Source organism: Sus scrofa, chromosome 7 (genome assembly GCF_054392235.1).
Source record: "Sus scrofa isolate SSC_HxYL_T2T_F1_AM1 chromosome 7, Sscrofa_HxYL_maternal_Yorkshire_Landrace_v2.0, whole genome shotgun sequence".
Classification (NCBI taxonomy): Eukaryota; Metazoa; Chordata; class Mammalia; order Artiodactyla; family Suidae; genus Sus; species Sus scrofa.
Genome location: NC_139389.1, coordinates 85,240,560 through 85,259,858, shown reverse-complemented (window position 1 = coordinate 85,259,858; position 19,299 = coordinate 85,240,560). Strand labels below are relative to the sequence as shown.

Here is a 19,299-nt window from a genome sequence, read left to right as displayed (position 1 = left end):
TCAACCCGCCACACCTCCTGTTTCACTCTCCCTGAGGTAGGATGGTATGCTTTTGCACCGTGTTTGCCTAGAAAAATTATCACAGCAGAATAAAGATGATTTTCACCAACACCAAGGTTTTCCTTACAATGATACTCTAGAGACCTGTGCTAACTGACCAGAGCTCAGAATACATATGAGAGGATGTTTAGTTAGCAACTGAACCTCTCATGACCAACCAGGTTCTAAATTTCTATTCAGCTCAGCAGCTCATTGTAGTGTTTCTGGAGTGAGAACTCCACCGTCAAGGAAAACATCCAGAATTGCCACTTTTGGGGGGAAACACCTATGGACCTTGAGAGTGTAAATATGAAAATCCCAGGGCATTTTCTCTAATTTTTCCAGGATGGAAGTACAATCTAGGAGCAGCAAGTAATGGAGTGTGACATCATATGAAGTTAACAACCTTGTTTTTCTTACACAACTTATCAAACTTTTAGGAAATGCTTTGGAAACCTGTGTGACCCCACATTCCAGCCCAAACAGCTCTGTCTTTGGATGCCCAGTAAAGGTTGATCACCAGGGACAAGTGGACTGCAATGTGGATCCAGTGTGTGAGGACTATTCCAGAAAAGAGAGAACCCCAGGATGAAAGAGTGTCACTAAGGGCAGGAATAGCTCCTAGGAAAAATACCATTTTCTAACAGCTCTTGTCATCAATACTTTCTTAGCAAAATTCCCACAGCCACCTCAGAGACCACTCTTTTGGAAACATAGCCGGCAATCTCTAATAGGAACCTCAGATGGGAATTCCTGTGGATTGGAGCCACCTTTGAGGACAGGAGATTATGGTAACTTGAAGGAAACGTTTAATATTTATTCAAAACACCTTTATTGAACATCTACCATGGGACAAACACTACGGTAAGTGCCAGTATTAGGAACTTGGATGAGACATCATTTCATCCCTCAAGGAACTCACAACCTTCTTGACATGCCAGGCACAAAAAATCATAACAAAATGTGTCAGGAATAAGATATGGGTGGGGCATTATAGGAGCACAGAAAAGGGGCTGCCTTGTTTATTTAGGATCTATCAGCAACACCTCCTCCACCCCTGAGGCAGTTGGTCTTCTAGTACATCCTCACTGTGGGATGAGAAGAAAAATGCCCTTCCACCATAAAATAATGTACAGGTTCACAAAGGCTGTTATCACTTAAGCCTCTTAAAAACATCTTAAGTTGTAATAAGTGCATGATATCTATCCTTACTGTATCTTTATAGTGAATACATTAGATTAGAAGTCAATATGGTCACTAGAAAGCAGGTGATCAAGAAAAAATGATATGCCATCCAAAATCTACCAGACTCTGGGTAGCACTGCAATCTCTAATCCCAAAGACGAGGACCCATCATATGTGAGCTCAGTCTCAGATATACTCTTATATTCAGAGAGTCTCTGGAAGAAGTGGAAACTTACATAAAACCTGGGAAATCAAGGAGGGACATGAATTTGGATGTCCCTGGATGGGCGATCTGTAAGTCAGCCTGGGCTGCCAAATACCACAGACTGGGTGGCTTACACAACAGAAACTTTTTCCCCCACAGGTCCAGAGGCTGAAAAGCCAAGATCAAGGTGTTAGCAGATTTGGTTTCTCCTGAGATCTCTCTCCTTGGCTTGCAGACTGCTGTCTTCTTGCTGCATCTTCACATGGCACAATGCTGGCATCTCTTCCTCTTCTTAGGACCAATTCTATGGGATTAGGGTCCCCTAGGACCTCATTTCACCCTAGTTAACAGGTTTTTTTTTTTTGCTTTATAGGGCCGCACCCGCGGCATATGGAGATTCCCAGGCTAGGGGTCAAATCGAAGCTGTAGCTGCTGGACTACACCACAGTCACAGCAACACAGGATCCAAGCCATGTCTGCGACCTACACCACAGCTCACAGCAATGCTGGATTCTTAACCCACTGAGCAAGACCAGGGATTGAACCCACGGCGTCATGGTTTCTAGTCAGATTCGTTAACCACTGAGCCACAACGGGAACTCCCCTAGTTCACTCTTTAGAGACCACATCTCCTCACTTTAGAGGTTAGAACTTCCACGTATGAATTTTTGAAGGGACACCTGTCTGTCCACAGCAGATGGAGAAAGACTGTTCTCTTCCCAGAGACAAGCCTCCCTGAAGACCATTCAGAGAGAGACGACAAATTCCCAGTTCTATTGATTGAAATCTCAGGGCCCTTGGATTATTGCACCCAGTAAATAAGAGGGAAAGAAACTTTTTCAAAAATCCCTGAGTCCAGGAACTAGGAATGATAGAGATTTACTTTTGGTTTCTCCAAGTCTTTCTTTGATTCTATGTTACCAGTTTTTTTCCAGAAAATAAAAATGAAACCTTCATGTCATCAACTGTCCCCCCTTTCTTATCTTCACATTTTTTTTTTGTCTTCTGTCTTTTTGTTGTTGTTGTTGTTGTTGTTGTTGTTGTTGTTGTTGTTGTTGTTGTTGCTATTTCTTGGGCCGCTCCTGCGGCATATGGAGGTTCCCAGGCTGGGGGTTGAATCGGAGCTGTAGCCACCGGCCTACACCAGAGCCACAGCAACGCGGGATCTGAGCCGCATCTGCAACCTACACCACAGCTCACGGCAACGCCGGATCCTTAACCCACTGAGCAAGGGCAGGGACCAAACCCGCAACCTCATGGTTCCTAGTTGGATTCGTTAACCACTGCGCCACAATGGGAACTCCTTATCTTCACATTTAATCATAAAATGTCCTTCTCTATGTAAATATTTTCTTGTCTGGTCACACATCCATCAGTAACCTAATTCAGCTCTTACTACTTTCCATGAAGATCGCTATAGAAGCCACCTAACTACTATTCTTTATTACTATTAGTTTGGAGCTCCTAATATCTAAACCACGTGCCTTTAACACATCTCTAACACTTCACCACATATGTTGTGCCACTTCTTTCACATACGTAAGTGGGAATGGATTCATAATTGCTATCAGTTGTTCAAAGAGGTCCCTCACCCACAAATGAGTTAAAAAACAACTCTCGGGAGTTCCCGTCATGGCGCAGTGGTTAACGAATCCGACTAGGAACCATGAGGTTGCAGGTTCGGTCCCTGCCCTTGCTCAGTGGGTTAAGGATCCGGCGTTGCCGTGAGCTGTGGTGTAGGTTGCAGACGCAGCTCAGATCCTGCGTTGCTGTGGCTCTGGCGTAGGCCAGTGGCTACAGCTCCGACTGGACTCCTAGCCTGGGAACCTCCATATGCCGCAGGAGCGGCCCAAAGAAATAGCAAAAAGACAAAAAAAAACAACTCTCATCTCTTCTATGACAGCTACTTCTTATCAAAAATTATTGCTTAATCTTTGGGTTCACATGACTAATCCTATTCTTCCCCTACTCAAACCCTTCCCATTAGAAAGGTGCAGTTTAAAATGGTGCCTGATCAGGAGTTCCCATCGTGGCTCAGTGGTTAACAAACCCAACCAGTAACCATGAAGTTGCGGGTTTGATCCCTGGCCTCACTCAGTGGGTTAAGGATCCAGTGTTGCTGTGAGCTGTGGTGTAGGTAGCAGATGCAGCTCGGATCCCGTGTTACTGCGGCTGTGGCATAGGCCAGCTACAGCTCCGATTAGACCCCTAGCCTGGGAACCTCTATATGTTGTGCATGCAACCCTAAAAAAGACAAAAAGACAAAAAGACAAAAAAAAAAAAAATTAAATGGTGCCTAATCATCAATCTCTGTTGTAGCCATCTCAAAAAGTTACCAGGGAATACCTCTCAGAACTAACAAGTCAACCAATATATCCTGTTTAGGTTAGTATGAGACATACTCAGTTATAGATTCCTTAGATTTTTTTTTTTTTTGGTCTTTTTCTCTCTCTCTCTCTTTTTTTTAGGACCGTACCCACGGCATATGGAGGTTCCCAGATCCCTTAGATTTTTAAAATAAGTGGCACATGCTGTACTAACTCTCTATTGCTGTGTAATAAATTATCACACATTAGTGGCTTAAAACAACACATATTCATCATCTCACACTTTCCATGGGCCAAGAGCCTAAAAACAGCTTACTGATTCCTCTGCTCCCTATGTCACAAGTCTACAATCAAGGTGTCAGCTGGACTGCATTTTTCATCTGAAGGCTTGAGGGTAGAAGAATTCACTGCCAATCTCATTCAGGGTTGTTGGCAGAATTCATTTTCTTGCAGCTGTATGACTGAGGACCTGCCTTTTGCCAGCTGTTACCTGGAGCCTGTCCTCATTTCCTAAGGCTGCCTAGAGTTCCTAGAGGTCTCCTGCAGTTCCTCTGCCACATAGGCCTCTTCAGCTGGCTGCTTATACCATCAAGTCAGCAAGGAGACTCTCTCATTCCAGTCTACCAAGAAAGACTCTTATCTAACGTAACATAATAAAACGACAGCCCATCACCTTTGCAGGTTGTATTGGTCAGAAGCAAGTCACAGGTCCCTCCCACACACAGGAGAGAAGATTATACAAGGGCGTGGACACCAGAAGGCAGGAATGTGTCTCTCCCCCACAGTCTACCACCTTTCTCCCGGTAACTCACACCCCTCCTACTTGTAGAATATGTTCACAGACATCCCAAAGTTTCAAAGGGCTCAAGAGTCTCATCCCATATAGCATCAGCTCTCAGGCAAAAATCTCATCATCTAAATTATGTCCAATTCAAGTGCAGCTCCTGGGTGTAATCTATTAAGTACAGTTCCTGGGGTGCAATTCCTCTCCATCGACCTCTGAAACTAAAGGGAAACAGTGATCTGCCCCCAACATGCCCCGAATATTATGTTGGAACAGACACAACCAGGAAGGCATGGGATACTAGCTACAAACATTTTGGTTCAAAAGGGGTGGAAATGAAAGATGAAAAGGAGTCACTGAAATCCAGCTGAGAAAATGTTGGGAGTTACTTGATTAGAGTTACAGCCTGGAAATAATTCTCAACTGTGCCCTCTCAGCTTTTAGTTCCATTCTCTGAGTCCTCCTTCCTCTTTCATGAAAAGTAACACGTTCACAGTAGAGTAGTTTTATCAGCTTGCTTCCTGCCAGTAGAATTTTAGGGGTTTGATAGCCTCCTTTTAATCTGTATTCTTTCAGTCCAAGCTGGCAGTGTTACTGCTGAAATAATTTTGTGGGTCTCCCATGGATTTAAATAAAGTTCACTCTTTTAGGAAAAAAGCCACACTCACAGATCTTTTCTAGAGAACCTGTATCTTTGGCTCCTGTACTGATGGCTGGGGGACCATACTCTCAGGTTTCCCAGAGGTCCTTTGGTGTGGCTGAGAGGATCTATGAGGCACATCCTTAATCTCTTGAAAGAGACTTTCATGTGACTGAATACTCCTACTCTTCATCTTTCCTGATGTTTTTAGGGCATATGGAAGTTCCGAGGCTAGGGTTCCTATTGGAGCTGTAGCTGCTAGCCTACACCACAGCCACAGCAACGTGAGATCCCAGCCACATCTGCGACCTACAGCACAACTCATGGCAATGATGATCCCCAACCCACTGAGCAGGGCCAGGGATCGAACCCAAGTCCTCATAGACACCAGTTGAGTTCATTACTGCTGAGCCACAAAGGAACTCCGTCTTTTCTGATGGTTTAATAAAAGGTTGTCACACTCGCAAACTTTTCTCTGTGCCCTCCTTAATTTTAGCATCTTTTTAGACTAAGAATTTTCAGAGTCATCTCATCCTGGTTCCTTTTTGTAAAACAATTCTTTCCTCAATTTATCTCTCTCCTCTTGTATTTCATTAGAAGCAGCAAGAAGAAATCCAGTGGCACCTTCACCCTTTGCTTAGAACTATCCTTAGCTCTACAACAAATTCAGCCTTCCACATAACTACAGGAGACAATTTCACAAAGCTTTCTGCCACTTCCTAATAAGGATTCCCCTTCCTTCAGTTTCTCATAACAATTCTTTGCTTCCTTTTTTTTTAGGTCTGCACCTGTGGCATATGGAGGTTCCCAGGCTATGGGTCTAATTGGAGCTAGAGCTGCCGGCCTATGCCACAGGCACAGAAACTCGGGATCTGAGCTGCATCTGTGACCTACACCGCCCCTCATGGCAACACTGAGCGAGGCCGGGGATCAAACCCACAACCTCATGGTTCCTAGTCAGTTTCGTTTCCGCTGAGCCACGACGGGAACTCCCCCTTGCCTCCTTCTGCAACTTCCCCAGCAGGATCCTCGAAGTCCAGATTTCTCCTAACAGACTGTTCAAGGTAATTTAGGCTTTTTCTACCTCACATCTCAAAATTCCTTCAGCCTTTTGGGATCTTTGTAACTGAAGCACACACTTCCCAGTGCCAAAATCTGTGGTAGTTTTCTATGGCTCATAAAAAAAAAAAAAAAAATTACCACAAATAACCACTGTGGCTTAACCAACACACACTTGTATCTCACAGTTTCCATCTGGAAAACATCCTCTAAAGATGCTCTTTGTGGGCTTGATGAAGTAGGCAGTCATGTTGGAGAAATTCATAGGGCAATTTTCCCCTCCTTACTGACGCAGGACAATACAGATGTCATGAAGACCCACAAAAACCCTGAGAAGTAACCCTGACAGACCAACCTAATACTGGAATCTGAGAGGCCTCTCCCCTTACTAGAAGGCAGATGGAGCTGTATTTAGAAAAACGTTACCAGGAGTTCCCATCGTGGCTCAGTGGTTAACGAATCTCACTAGGAACCATGAGGTTGAGGGTTCAATCCCTGGCCTCGCTCAGTGGGTTAAGGATCCAGCATTGCCGTGAGCTGTGGTATAGGTCACAGACGTGGCTCATATCTGGTGTGGCTGTGGCTGTGGTTTAGGCCAGCTGCTACAGCTCCAATTAGACCCCTAGCCTGGGAACCTCCATATGCCACAGGTGCGGCCCTAGAAAAGACAAAAAGACAAAAAGAAAAAAAGAAACGTTACCAGATTGTCCTTCCCAACCTTCCAGGTTTAACCCAAGAAGCCAGAGTCATCCAGAGTGTCACTTTATAAATTTAGAGACTGGCTGGTGGGCCTTCCTAGGGCCACCAACTTATTTCACCTCCACCCTGTTTCTATATCCAGAAATAGAAAGTGCCAGAAACCACCTAGAGAAAGTCAGCAGGACAACTAGCAGTGCTTTGCCTTTTTTAAATAGAGACAGTTAAAGAACAAATTTACATGTGTACATGGGGTTTTTGGACCCTATCAGTTCAGAGTATGAGAGAGCCAGGTGGTTGGAATAGAGAAGAAAATATTAAATACGGTAGCTTTCTTTTATGTTTGTTTGCTCTAATGCTCTGATGAACTTTTTCATATTTTTAAAATAAGGAAGTTAGTCTGGGTAGCCCCCCAAAGGCCCTTCAGCTCTAAGTTTTTGCGATTCTATGATTTCAAAGTTAAAGTTTAGTTATTGTTGATTTAGGAGTTTAACTCTCAAAATGCTAGTCTGGCACTGATGACAAGCCTTTGATGAGGTTCTAGCTGATAGCTAGGAGTTGCTGACCTCAGCCCTATCAGAGCCCAGGAACAGCTGAGTGAAAAGCCAAGGTTTGAGAATTAGGAGTCCAAGCCTGAATAATTAACAGTCGAGTTATAGGTATATGAAAATGAGAACCTTCATGGAAACATCACAAATATCTACCCCAAACCTTCCACATTCAAATTTCAACTCTTAATATTAGGTTTTATAAAATTAGTTCCTTCCCAGAGTAGAAACCAATGGATAAAATATCTCCTCTTCGCATCTCCCAATATCTTCTTTAATTCACTTTCCTGCTGTTAGTAATTCTGCTTCTGTTCACATTTAAATTATTACAGAGTACAACTATAAATATAATGCAATTCATTGAATTAAAAAAATAAAATGGAAGTCAAGATAAAAATATAAATTATTGAAGAGCAGTTTGTTTTCATCTATATTATTTTTTCATTTCAATGTAAACTTTAGAACAGATGCTGGAATGTGTCCCCATATTGGTCTAAGGCTCAGGAACCAGTGCTTTTTTTTTTTTTTTTTTTTTTTTTTCTTTTTGCTATTTCTTGGGCCGCTCCCGCAGCACATGGAGGTTCCCAGGCTAGGGGTCGAATCGGAGCTGTAGCCACCGGCCTATGCCAGAGCCACAGCAACACAGGATCTGAGCCGCATCTGCGACCTACACCACAGCTCACGGCAACGCCGGATTGTTAACCCACTGAGCAAGGGCAGGGACCGAACCCGCAACCTCATGGTTCCTAGTCGGATTCGTTAACCACTACGCCACGACGGGAACTCCAGAACCAGTGCTTTTTTAAGCTCCCCAATTTATTCGAATGTCTGGCCAGGCTTGAGAACTACGGGGCCGGAACACTTTTAAAAGGCTGCTCCTCTGCCTGGCCCTCCGGGACAATCTTGCCCATTAATGCAATTCTGAGAACCCTGAGATCATGCTGACACTACATGGGGACTGACGAGAGGCCTGAATTTAGGAGAGAAAAGGTGGGTTGATAATTAGAAACCTGGACACTATTGAGGTCACTGACAGTACATTTTCTTCAAAAGTCCTCTTGAACTTTAAGGAATTTTTGACCACCTATTTCCTTCTCTTACATGTGCAACTTTCCCAGTCCCTGTCTAATACCCAATCCCAGGCTTGTGAGCCTCTTCATTCTGAGAAATTTCCCATTCCACCATCATTTCTTTGGGTAGGATTCCCTTTATAACTGAGTCATCCTTTGTAACAAATCCCTCTCAGAAGTATGAGTTGGCTAGAAGTTATTTGTTTCTCTAAACAGGTCACTCTAACCTTTAGATGTACCTATTGGTACTCATGTCATCCTTGTCACTTCTGGAATGACAGTTTCAGCAGCCTGGATCTCAATGGTCAGCTCTAGGGGGTAAACTAACCAGAAACATGGTTAGTTCAAGGAGCTCAGGAACTGTCATAATAAATATTCGGCTGCATACCTATCTGGTTAAGAAAGAGTAGTAATCTCTGGGACAATGATCTTTAGTAAACAAACTTGTTTAACGGTTGAAAAATAAAATGTCATTACAAAGAAATTAAAGAAAAAATACACCAGTTTTAAAAAATGGGTATGAGGACTTCCTACTGTGCACAGCGGGTTAAGGATCCAGTGTTGTCTCTGCAGCAGCACAGGTTCAATCCCTGGCCCGGTGTAGTGGGTTAAGGATCCACTGTTGCTGCAGCTATGAAATAGGTCACAGAGGTCACAGCTGCAGCTCAGATTTGATCCCTGGCCCAGGAACTTCCATATGCCAAAGGTGTGCCTTAGAAAAAGAATGGGTATAGCTAGATAATTTTCAAGTTAAGAAAAAAATAACTAAAATATGAAAAGAATTCAACCTCCATGATAAACAAAAACAAATAATAAGAAAATATGTTTTTTTCTTTACAAATTGTTAAATAATTTTTTAAGTATTAGATTCTCTGGAGCTTCTGAGGATGTCATGAAAAAAAACTCAGAGTGATGTGGCAGAAATTTCAATGTGTACACTCATTCTAAGGGTATTTAATAATCTATATAAAACCATTTGACTCAACAATTCTACATCCAGAAATGTGTCCTTAAGAAATAATCAGAGGGAGTTGCACTGTGGCTCAGCAGTAATGAATCAAACTAGTATCCACAAGGACGTGGATTCAATTCCTGGCCTTGCTCAGTGGGTTAAGGATCCAGCATTGCTGTGAGCTGTGCTGTAGGTCACAGACTTGGTGGCTCAGATCTGGCTTTGGTGTGTCTATGGTGTGGGCCGGCAGTTACAGCTCTGTTTCAACCCTTAGCCTGGGAACTTCCATATGCCACGAGTGAGGCCCTAAAAAGACAAAAAAATTTTCAAAAAGAAATAATCAGAAAATTTGACCACTAATTGACCAAAGCAAATCTCAACAGGTATTAAAAGAATCAGTATCACACAGGTCATGTTCTTTTGCAACAATGATCAAAGATCATAAAAAGTCAACTTCAAATAAAAAGAAGACACTTCTAAATGATTCATAAACCAAAATCCCCCCAATAGTGGGATTGTTAAAATGTTTATAAATGAACAATAATGAAAAGTCTATATTTCAACACACTTGGGAGGTCAACCTACAGCAGTACACAAGAAATTCTTTTAGCCTTAAAAATACATTAAAAACAAAAAACTGAGCATAATGAGCTAAACATTCATCAGAAAGTTTTAAAAGAGTATAAGAGTAAACAACAAAAGTAGGAGGCAGGAAATGGTAAGAATAAGACCTACAATTAATGAAATAGAGAAAAAGAAACGGTGCAAAGGATCGATTTTAAATGGTTCTTTGAAAAGAATTACATAATGGACAACTCTCTGATGTGTCAAGGGAATAAAAAGACACAAAAATATTGTGTAAAAGAAGGTTTTAACTACAGGCATAATACAAAATTAAATAATGTCAAGAAAATGCAAGATATAAATTCATACAAATAAATTTAAAATTGGACAAAATATAACACTTTCTAAAAAGTATAATCTAGCAAAACTGACAAGAAAATTAGAAAATTTTAATTTACATGTAAAGGAATTTAAAACTCTGTACATACATACAGTTTTACAAGCAAGTTATAGCAATCCAAGACCAATAATTTCCATCTTTCACAAACTCTACCTGAGTGCTGAGAATAATAAAAACAGGAAGCTAGTCAAAGCATTTTTCAAGCCCAAGAGAACCACACTGACAAAAATAAACAGGATAGATGACAAACAAAACTTGCAGACCAATATTATTTACAAAAAGCAATGATAGTTCTTTTTTCATTTTTTAAAGTTTTGTTGATGTATAGTTGATTTACAATGTTGTGATAATTTCTGTTGTACAACAAAAGGATTCAGTTATACGTGCACACACATCCATTCTTTTTCAGATTCTTTTCCCACATAGATAATCACAGAACACTGGGTAGTTTCCTGTGCTCTATAGCAGGCCCCATTGGTCAGTCATTCCATATACCACAGTATGCATATGCCAGTCCCAAACCCCCCACACCTGTCCCTTTGGTAACCATAAATTTGTTTTCAAAGTATATGCGTCTCCTTCTATTCTGCGAATAAGTTCATTTGTATCCTTTTTAAGATTCCACATATAAGTGATATCATATGTTTGTCTTTCACTGTCAGACTAACTTCACTTAGTATGAAAATCCCTAGGTCCATTCATGTTGCTGCAAATGGCATTATTTCATTTTTATAAAAAGTGATGATAACTCTTAAAATATTACCAATCTAGTATTGAATATTTAAAATAATACTAATACACCCAGAAGTATGAGGAAGCCTTAATATTTGTACAGCATACCATCTAAATATACTAATTATAAATTTCACTAAATGCAAAAAGTAATTTGGTCAAGTTTAACATGTATTTATATTTAATCTCTTAGCTATAAACTCTCTTAGCCAACTAAGAAATAAAGGGAACTCCCTTAACCTGACAAAAGGAATTTTTAATTTTTTTTTTTTGTCTTTTTTTGTTGTTGTTGTTGTTGTTGTTGCTATTTCTTGGGCTGCTCCCGCGGCATATGGAGGTTCCCAGGTTAGGGGTTGAATCGGAGCTGTAGCCGCCGGCCTACGCCAGAGCCACAGCAACGCGGGATCCGAGCCGCCTCTGCAACCTACACCACAGCTCACGGCAACGCCGGATCGTTAACCCACTGAGCAAGGGCAGGGACCGAACCCGCGACCTCATGGTTCCTAGTCGGATTCGTTAACCACTGCGCCACGACGGGAACTCCTAATTTGTTTTTAAAGTGAGATGTTAAAAGGATTCCCTTAAAAGGTTAGGAAAAAAGATTTCCAATATTATCTTCTCAATTCTACATTACATTAAGTGTGTTAACAGTGAAGTAAAATAAGAAAAATATTAGGACTAGAAAGGAAAAAACACAAATTATTATTCATCATGGATGGTTGATTCCATTTTACGGGAAGGAAATGTACAAAATGAGCTAGAATATCTCGTCATCTCAGAATGCTAGGGAGCTATCAGACTACAAAGTCCATGTCAAAACGCTCAGGAGCCAACCTGAAAAGAAAATCCAAGAGACTGTAACACATCAAGTATGTTTAAATCCATGGGTTCACAAAAGAATCACCTTCGGTTCCTTTGGGGATTTGTTTGCCTGGGATATGACTGGAAGTCTCCAGGCTTTAGTGTAGAAAGCCTCACATCCTGGGAGACTCCTCCGTCGCAGGCAAACAGGGACAACTGGTCACCCTAAAGGGGACTCAACATACTATCCTGAAAACTGATAAATAAGTGAAAAGAATCATACATTTGACTTCAGAGAGTAAAGAATTGATAAGGAAAAAGTATCTTTATAGAACTATTATAAAGATATACAGAAATATAAATATGTAAAAATAATAAAAATACATAAATATTAGAAAGTTAACAAGTGAAGTAGAAATGACATAACTAGAATATCAGCCAGCATTTTTTGCAAGCCAACTTCCAACCAAACAATATCACAGTCACTGAAAACACACACACACACTCATTCCCTCTGACATTATGTCTTCCCAGCAAAGAACTTAACACTTGGATTTGCTTTAAATAATCAGGATTGGGGAGGTATGTCAGTACATAGGGTATGGGAGTGCAAACAAATAAAACTGGCCATCAGTTGATCATTGCCATAGCTGGGTAATGGGTATATGTTGTTTTATCCAATTATTCTTTCTTTTTTTTTTTTTGTAGATGTTTGACCTCTCCATAATAAAAAAAACTTCAAAAGAACCTGGATAACAAACAAATAAATAATCAGAAATGCATAGACCTATATCTACAATGTCCACTAAATCATATTTGAACTAGGCACAACAAATATAATAAAACAAAATAAAATTAAGGCATACTTACCCAACAGAATAGCACAAACTGTAAAAGTCACATTTTCACCTATAATTGAATGCCATGATGGTATATTCATAAAGCTAAAAAGGGATGCTCTTCAAAATGTTCCCATTTCCTTTAAAATATGCACACTTGTGTTAAAAATACTGAAAGAAATACAACAAAATGTTAACAGTATTTCTCTCTGGGTGATGAGTTCATAGTTGGATTTTATTGTCTCCTTTATACTTTGGGGTCTTGTCTACATTGAACAGGTTTTCTTCATAATAAAAAATATACTACATGTTAAATATTTATTAAAGGAAAGTAGTGAGCCTGGAGGAAGGCAGGTGGGAGGGCAAATATAGACAGCAGGTGACATGACTAAGCTTGCATATGCAGAAACCCCATTTCCGGCTCTGCAGCAGCAAGGCCACAAGATTGCCCAGCTCCAGCAACACTGCCAGGACCTGGCAGGTGGCAGGCAGAATAAAAGCCAGAATCTCACCAGTGGGAAGAGCCCCCAAGATGCAGCCCAGACTGCCTGCTCTCCTGTGCACAATTGCAGCCTTCATCTGCCTTGGTAGGGAGCTTGCCCACCCTGCAGCCAGGGCCAGAGGAAGGAGATTTGGGGATAGAATTGTACTGTGCTTCTCTCTACTTCATCTCCTGAGTCAAAACTTGGCTATTGTGACAGCTTTCTTATGAGCATCACCAACAGATAAATCATTTTTTTCCTTCTCTTCTGCAGGTCCAAGCAAGATTGAGAGTGTCGACATATCTACAGATGTGGTGTATGAGGAAGAGGGACAATCTGTGACCTTGGAATGCAAGTTCACAGTCAGCTTTGCTTACTATATAATGTACTGGTATCGACAGTCTTCCAGTAGAGAAATGACTCGCATAATTGATATTTACTCTCAAAATAGGCGAAACAGTGAAGGGCGATATTCTGTGGAGTTTTACAAAGAGAGCCAAACTCTAAAGCTCACCATCTCGAGCTTGACACTGAGTGACTCGGACGTCTATTTCTGCGCTGTCAGAGAGGTGCACGGTGATGGCAGTGGCAGGGAGTGCCTTACAAAAACCCCCAGGGCTCAACACCAGACAGCCACCTGCTCCAGGAGCCAAGGAGAGAACAGCCCACAGAACAGGAAGAGGGTAGACAGAGGCATGGTAGGTGGCTCTTCGGGGTCTAGAGAGAAGGTAATGAATGTTCTAAAAACAATTTTCCCACATTTGATATTAAAGAAAGAGTTGTGGTTACAAGAGCATTTTCATCTCTGAATCTGGTACCTAAGCACGGCTGATCCAAGGTGTACCTCTGTCATTTCTGCCTGCCCAACATCCACCCCCCTTTTTGGTGACAGCACCATGATTTTCCCTGGATAAACAAGCCTCCCACCCCACAACTGGGTTTGGATGAGGCTAACCCCAACCTTGGACTCCCGACCCATGAGTACAGTTTATCTCTGACCACAGCCATTGGTTTAAGGATAGGAACATGACCCAAGCCCACATCCCCAAATTTAATATGGAGCTATTGAGAATGCTGTTGGAGATGGAAGAGGCTAGGACATTATTAAAAAGCCATGAGAAGCCGAAAATGGAGTCTTTTCCCCCCTACAAAATCAAATCAAGACCCAATTACAATTTCTACCTCTCCCAGAAAATGTGACTTTAAAACAGTCAGTCAGGAAGTTCCCATTGTGGCTCAGCGGTAATGAACCCAACTAGTAGCCATGTGGACACCAGTTCAATCCCTGGCCTTGCTCAGTGGATTAAGAACCCAGTGTCTGTAGGTGTAGGACAGCAGCCATAGCTCCAATTCGACCCCTAGCCTGGGAACTTCCATATGCTGTGGGTGCAGCCATAAAAAAAAAAAAAAAAAAAAAAAAAGAAAGAAAAAAAAAAGAAATAACATAAAATAAAATGGTCAATCAGAAACGTCCTGGTTAACACCAATGCGGTCATCTGCATGATAAAAAGCCCTATACTTCCCTTTGCCCAGAAGAAAATGACCTGGCCTGAAATCACCCTTTTTTTTCCTTTTGCTAATATCTTCTTGCCCCTTCCTTCTTCTGCCAGTCAAGACCTTCTATTCTCCACATAGCTCTTCAGAGCGCCCTTCAAGTTAATAGATGGGATGCTGCCCAATTCACGAATCATTGAATAAAGCCAATTGGATCTTCCAATTTATTCAGCTGAATTTTGTTTTTTAACAATATAAACTTAGAGCTGGCAGCAGCCCACTCCCCATCACAAGGGAAGAGCATGATCCTGAAATGAGAGGATAAAACTGAGTTTCCGGAACACTGTTTGAGGTGCTGGACCCTGCTGTGATTAGGGGAGACATACCTAGAATTTTCAGTTCAAAGCCCAGCTACCTTAGCTTGGGTTCTACCGGAAGCAGGCAAGGATTCAAGTGCAAGTGGTGTAGATAGGAAGTGACCCCAGGATCCATGGCCAGAACACTGAGGAGAGTGACAGGCAGGGAAATCAACCAATAAAGAGTGTGTGTTGTCAAGCCAGCTGCCGGTGGGCACCTGGAGTTTAATCTTGCCAGAGGATCTTCTGGGAACCAGTGCAAAACACTTAGCCCATGTGAGGGCCAAAGGAGCTAGGGTGCTGATACCCCAATCCTGTGTGTCATTTGGTCAAGGACAGCTCCAGGGGATGAGGGTGATAACTCCCCAGCACTGAGATCTGCCGAGCAGGCTATGCGGTAAGGGAAAGCCCCTCGGAATCGAGCAGTGTTCGCTTGAGGTTGTAAGCGCAAGGGGGTGAGGGTGGGATATGATGGTGCAACACAATTTTTTTTCGTAAGCTATCTCAAGTTGGGTGTTCTATCATTTGCAACCAAAAGAGTCCTAACTCGTAACATGAATAAAAACAGTGGGTAAAATGAACTAACCAAACAAAATATTTTCAACTTACTTTTAAAATTACTCTAGGCTTATTGCAGTTCAGAAAGGATACTGTCAGGAAGGGAGAAATTTTCCCATTTACCCCTCTTGAGTTCCTGTGACTGGACCAAGAATAAAATTGGCACAAGACAGACTAACAGCGGAAAAAGATATATATTTTAATCGTGTACACAGAAGTCTCATGGAAATGGGACCTAAAAGGTGGCCAAAGCAGGCAGGTTTATAATTTTTGTGTTTATTTATTCATTCATTCATTCATTTTTTTTAAGGTCTTTTTAGGGCCCCACCTGCAGCATATGGAAGTTCCCAGGGTAAGGGTCGAATCGGAGCCAGAGCTGCCTACCTACACCACAGCCACAGCAACGCCAGATCTGAGCCATGTCTGGGACCTATACCACAGCTTGCAGTAACTCCAGATCCTTAACCTACTGGGTGAGGCCAGGGATCAAACCCTCATCCTCATGGATACTACTAGTCGGGTTCCTAACACACTGAGGCACAATGGCAACTCCAGCTTTTATACTTTTTAGACAAAGAAACAATAAATTCATGACGAACTGACAGGTCAAAGAAACTTCGGTTTTAGGTACTCAATTAGTGAAGAATCTAAATAGAGTCTGGGCTTGGGTTTGTTTATACAGATTTCTCGCCCAAATTCCCTAGCTCTGGTGATAAGTGTGTCCTGCCTTCAAATGTAGGAAGGACACCTTTTGTGTGGGAGAAGAATTTCCTGCTTTCATGAGGACAGAGAAGGGTCAGAATTTCCTTCTCGCATCAGCTGCTTCTCAAGCAGCTTCAATTCAAAATAATCAATATGCCATTGTGGCATATTTGGGGGTGGCCACCCTGAGCCCCTTCAAACTCTTCCCATTAGATAGGTTGGTCCACTCTTTCTTCCCACACCGCCCAGTGTGCTAAGGAGAAGGGACAAACTTAACACATATACCTGCATTACTACACTGGACATTTAACTGTTCTCTCCCCTTCCAGGTTCTTCCTGTTCAGGGTCACTTTGCTCAGTCATCTCTCTGAAGTGTCCTCCATAGAATCCTGCCTGCTCAATGAGCCTGGATCTCCTGTGAGACTGTGATTTCACCAACTCCAAAATTCTGCTCCTGCTGTCTACTTCTCCTATAAGGTTTCCTCCCCTTCTCTACCTTTGAAGTTCAACACCTTTCAAAAACTATTTCCCATCTCTCCTTTGGCATTCTTGAGGATGCCCCAGTAGCAATGGGCAGGCCTAGATCCCACATCTGGTTTTCTAATACTGTTTTCCAATAAAAGGAACCAGAGCTCCTTGGAGAAATAGCTGACTCTTGGTCTAGGAGTGGGGCAGAGAATATGCAGGAGAAGCCTAGAGCATTTCATCATGCTAAAACAAACAAATAAACAAAACAAAAAACAAAAAAACCCCACAACATACAACAACAACAACAAATGATGTGATTATGTAAGAGAGACATAGGAGCCAACTGAAAAAGCTCCCCATGGCCAAAGCTGGAAGAATTTGAGCAATACAATAAAAAAAAAAAAAGTAGTGTTAAGTAGTAACCCAAAGTAGAAAATAAATATCCATGAGTCACTGCTATAAATAAATTATTGATTAAATAAATGAGAGAGACTAGACAAATCTCCCAAGCAGAAGAATTCTAAACAATTTATGTAGACACTCCATACTCCAGGAGGTGGAGCATAATTCCCCCTCCTGAAGTGTGAACTGCACATCGTGACTTCCTTCCAAAGAGGACAGTAAGGAAAAGCTGAAGAAAGAGTAACTTTATAGTGGGGAAACCTGACAAGCACTACCTCAGCCAGGTAATCACACTCAGCATCAACAGAAATATCACGTATAGGGAACAGATTTGTGGTTACCAAGGGAAAGCAGGGGGTGGGGAAGGGAAGGATGGGAAGTTTGGGATTAGAAGCCACGACCTGTTATAAACAGGATGGATAAACAACAAGTTCCTACTGCATAGCACAGGGAACTCCAGTCAATATCCTATGATAAACCATAATGGAAAAGAATATGAAAAAGAATGTATACATACATATGTATAACTAAATCACTTTGCTGTACAGCAGAAATTAACACATTGTAAATCAGCTATATTTGAATAAAATAAATTGGAAAAAAACAGAAATAAGTCATGATGATAGCAATTCCCATTGATGTGAAATGGCATTTTACCTCTGTGGTCTTCCTCCCCCCAAACCCATAATGCCAGACAACTCATGAGGAAATCATCAGAGGAATCCGAGTTGAGGGACATTTGACAAAATACCTGACTCCCCAAAACCGTCCAGGTCATCAAAAATAAGAAAAGTCTGACAAATTGTCACAGCCAAGAGGAATCTGAGGAGACATGATGACTAAATGCAATGTGGCAGCCTGGGTGGGATTCTGCCACCGAAAAAGGACAATAAATCTAATAAAGTATGAACTTTAAGTTAACAGCAATGTCGGTATTGGTTTATTGACTGTGGCACAGTTACCACTGGAAGATGTTAATACGGGAAACGGGTTGTGGAGTGTATGGAAACTATGTGTTGCCATCTTCAAAATTTTTCTATAAATCCAAACTACTCTAAAATTAAAATGTATTTTTAAAAACCTATAAAACTGTGGATTTCATATGACCTGATTTTTGTGGAGGGAGAATTATAATTTTATTTATAGCTGAATCATTATATATACATCAAAAAGTCTTGAACTGGGCTGTCCAATACATAACCCTATTGAAAACTTGGATTGTGGCCAGGTCAAACTGAGATGTTCTGTAAGTATAAAATATACACCATGGAGTTTCTGTCATGGAGCAGCGGAGACGAATCTGACTAGGAACCATGAGGTTGCAGGTTCGATCCCTGGCCTTGCTCAGTGGGTTAAGGATCCAGTGTTGTCGTGAGCTGTGGTGTAGGTTGCAGACATGGCTTGGATCATGTGTTTCTGCGGCTGTGGTGTATAGCTCCGATTTGACCCCTAGCCTGGGAACCTCCATATGCTGCGGGTGCAGTCCTAAAAAAAAGACAAAAACACAAAATATATATATATATACATACATATATATGCACCAGACATCAAAGACTTAGTATGAAAAAAAATGTCAAAAATCTCATCAATATTTTAATATTGACTCCCTGTTGAAATTATACTTGGGGTTTATTGGGTTAAACAAAATACACTGTTAAAAATAATTTCATATATTTCTTAATACTTCCTTTTAATGTGGCTACTGAAAAATTTTAAATTATGTTTGAAGCTCACATTTGTATTTCTATTGATATCAGTGGTCTAAAAGGACAGACATGAAATGTTAACAATAGTTACTCCTGGTAGTGGGATTAAAAGAAATTTTTTAGCTTTCCTTTTTTCTAATTTTCCTTCAATAATATGTGTTCATTGTATAATAAAAAAGAAATAAAGATAAAAAGATGCAAAGAATTAGTACTGTGAAATGTCACACTAAATGACAGAAGCACCAAGCAGAAATGTCAAGCCATAGAGCCCTTACATAAATTAATTATTC

At 41.3% G+C, this 19,299-nt stretch overlaps 2 protein-coding genes across 21 annotated transcripts in view; both read left to right on the top strand.

Annotated features, from left to right (window-relative positions):
- The window catches only part of LOC102166266 (uncharacterized), a 565,109-nt gene that overhangs the window by 301,614 nt on the left and 244,196 nt on the right, over positions 1 to 19,299 (top strand).
- Positions 1 to 19,299, top strand: part of LOC102160313 (T cell receptor delta constant) — a 660,440-nt gene that overhangs the window by 480,088 nt on the left and 161,053 nt on the right. The window contains exons 1-2 of one of the 20 annotated variants that reach the window (XM_084969268.1): positions 13,302 to 13,428; positions 13,597 to 13,908. The exons of 18 other annotated variants lie outside the window; for them this stretch is intronic. In XM_084969268.1, the coding sequence (XP_084825394.1) occupies positions 13,903 to 13,908 (6 nt within the window). In that variant the 5' untranslated portion in view covers positions 13,302 to 13,428; positions 13,597 to 13,902. Of the gene's footprint in view, positions 1 to 13,301; positions 13,429 to 13,596; positions 13,919 to 19,299 lie in introns of those variants that run through there. One more of the 20 variants, XM_084969267.1, reaches the window with a different exon arrangement.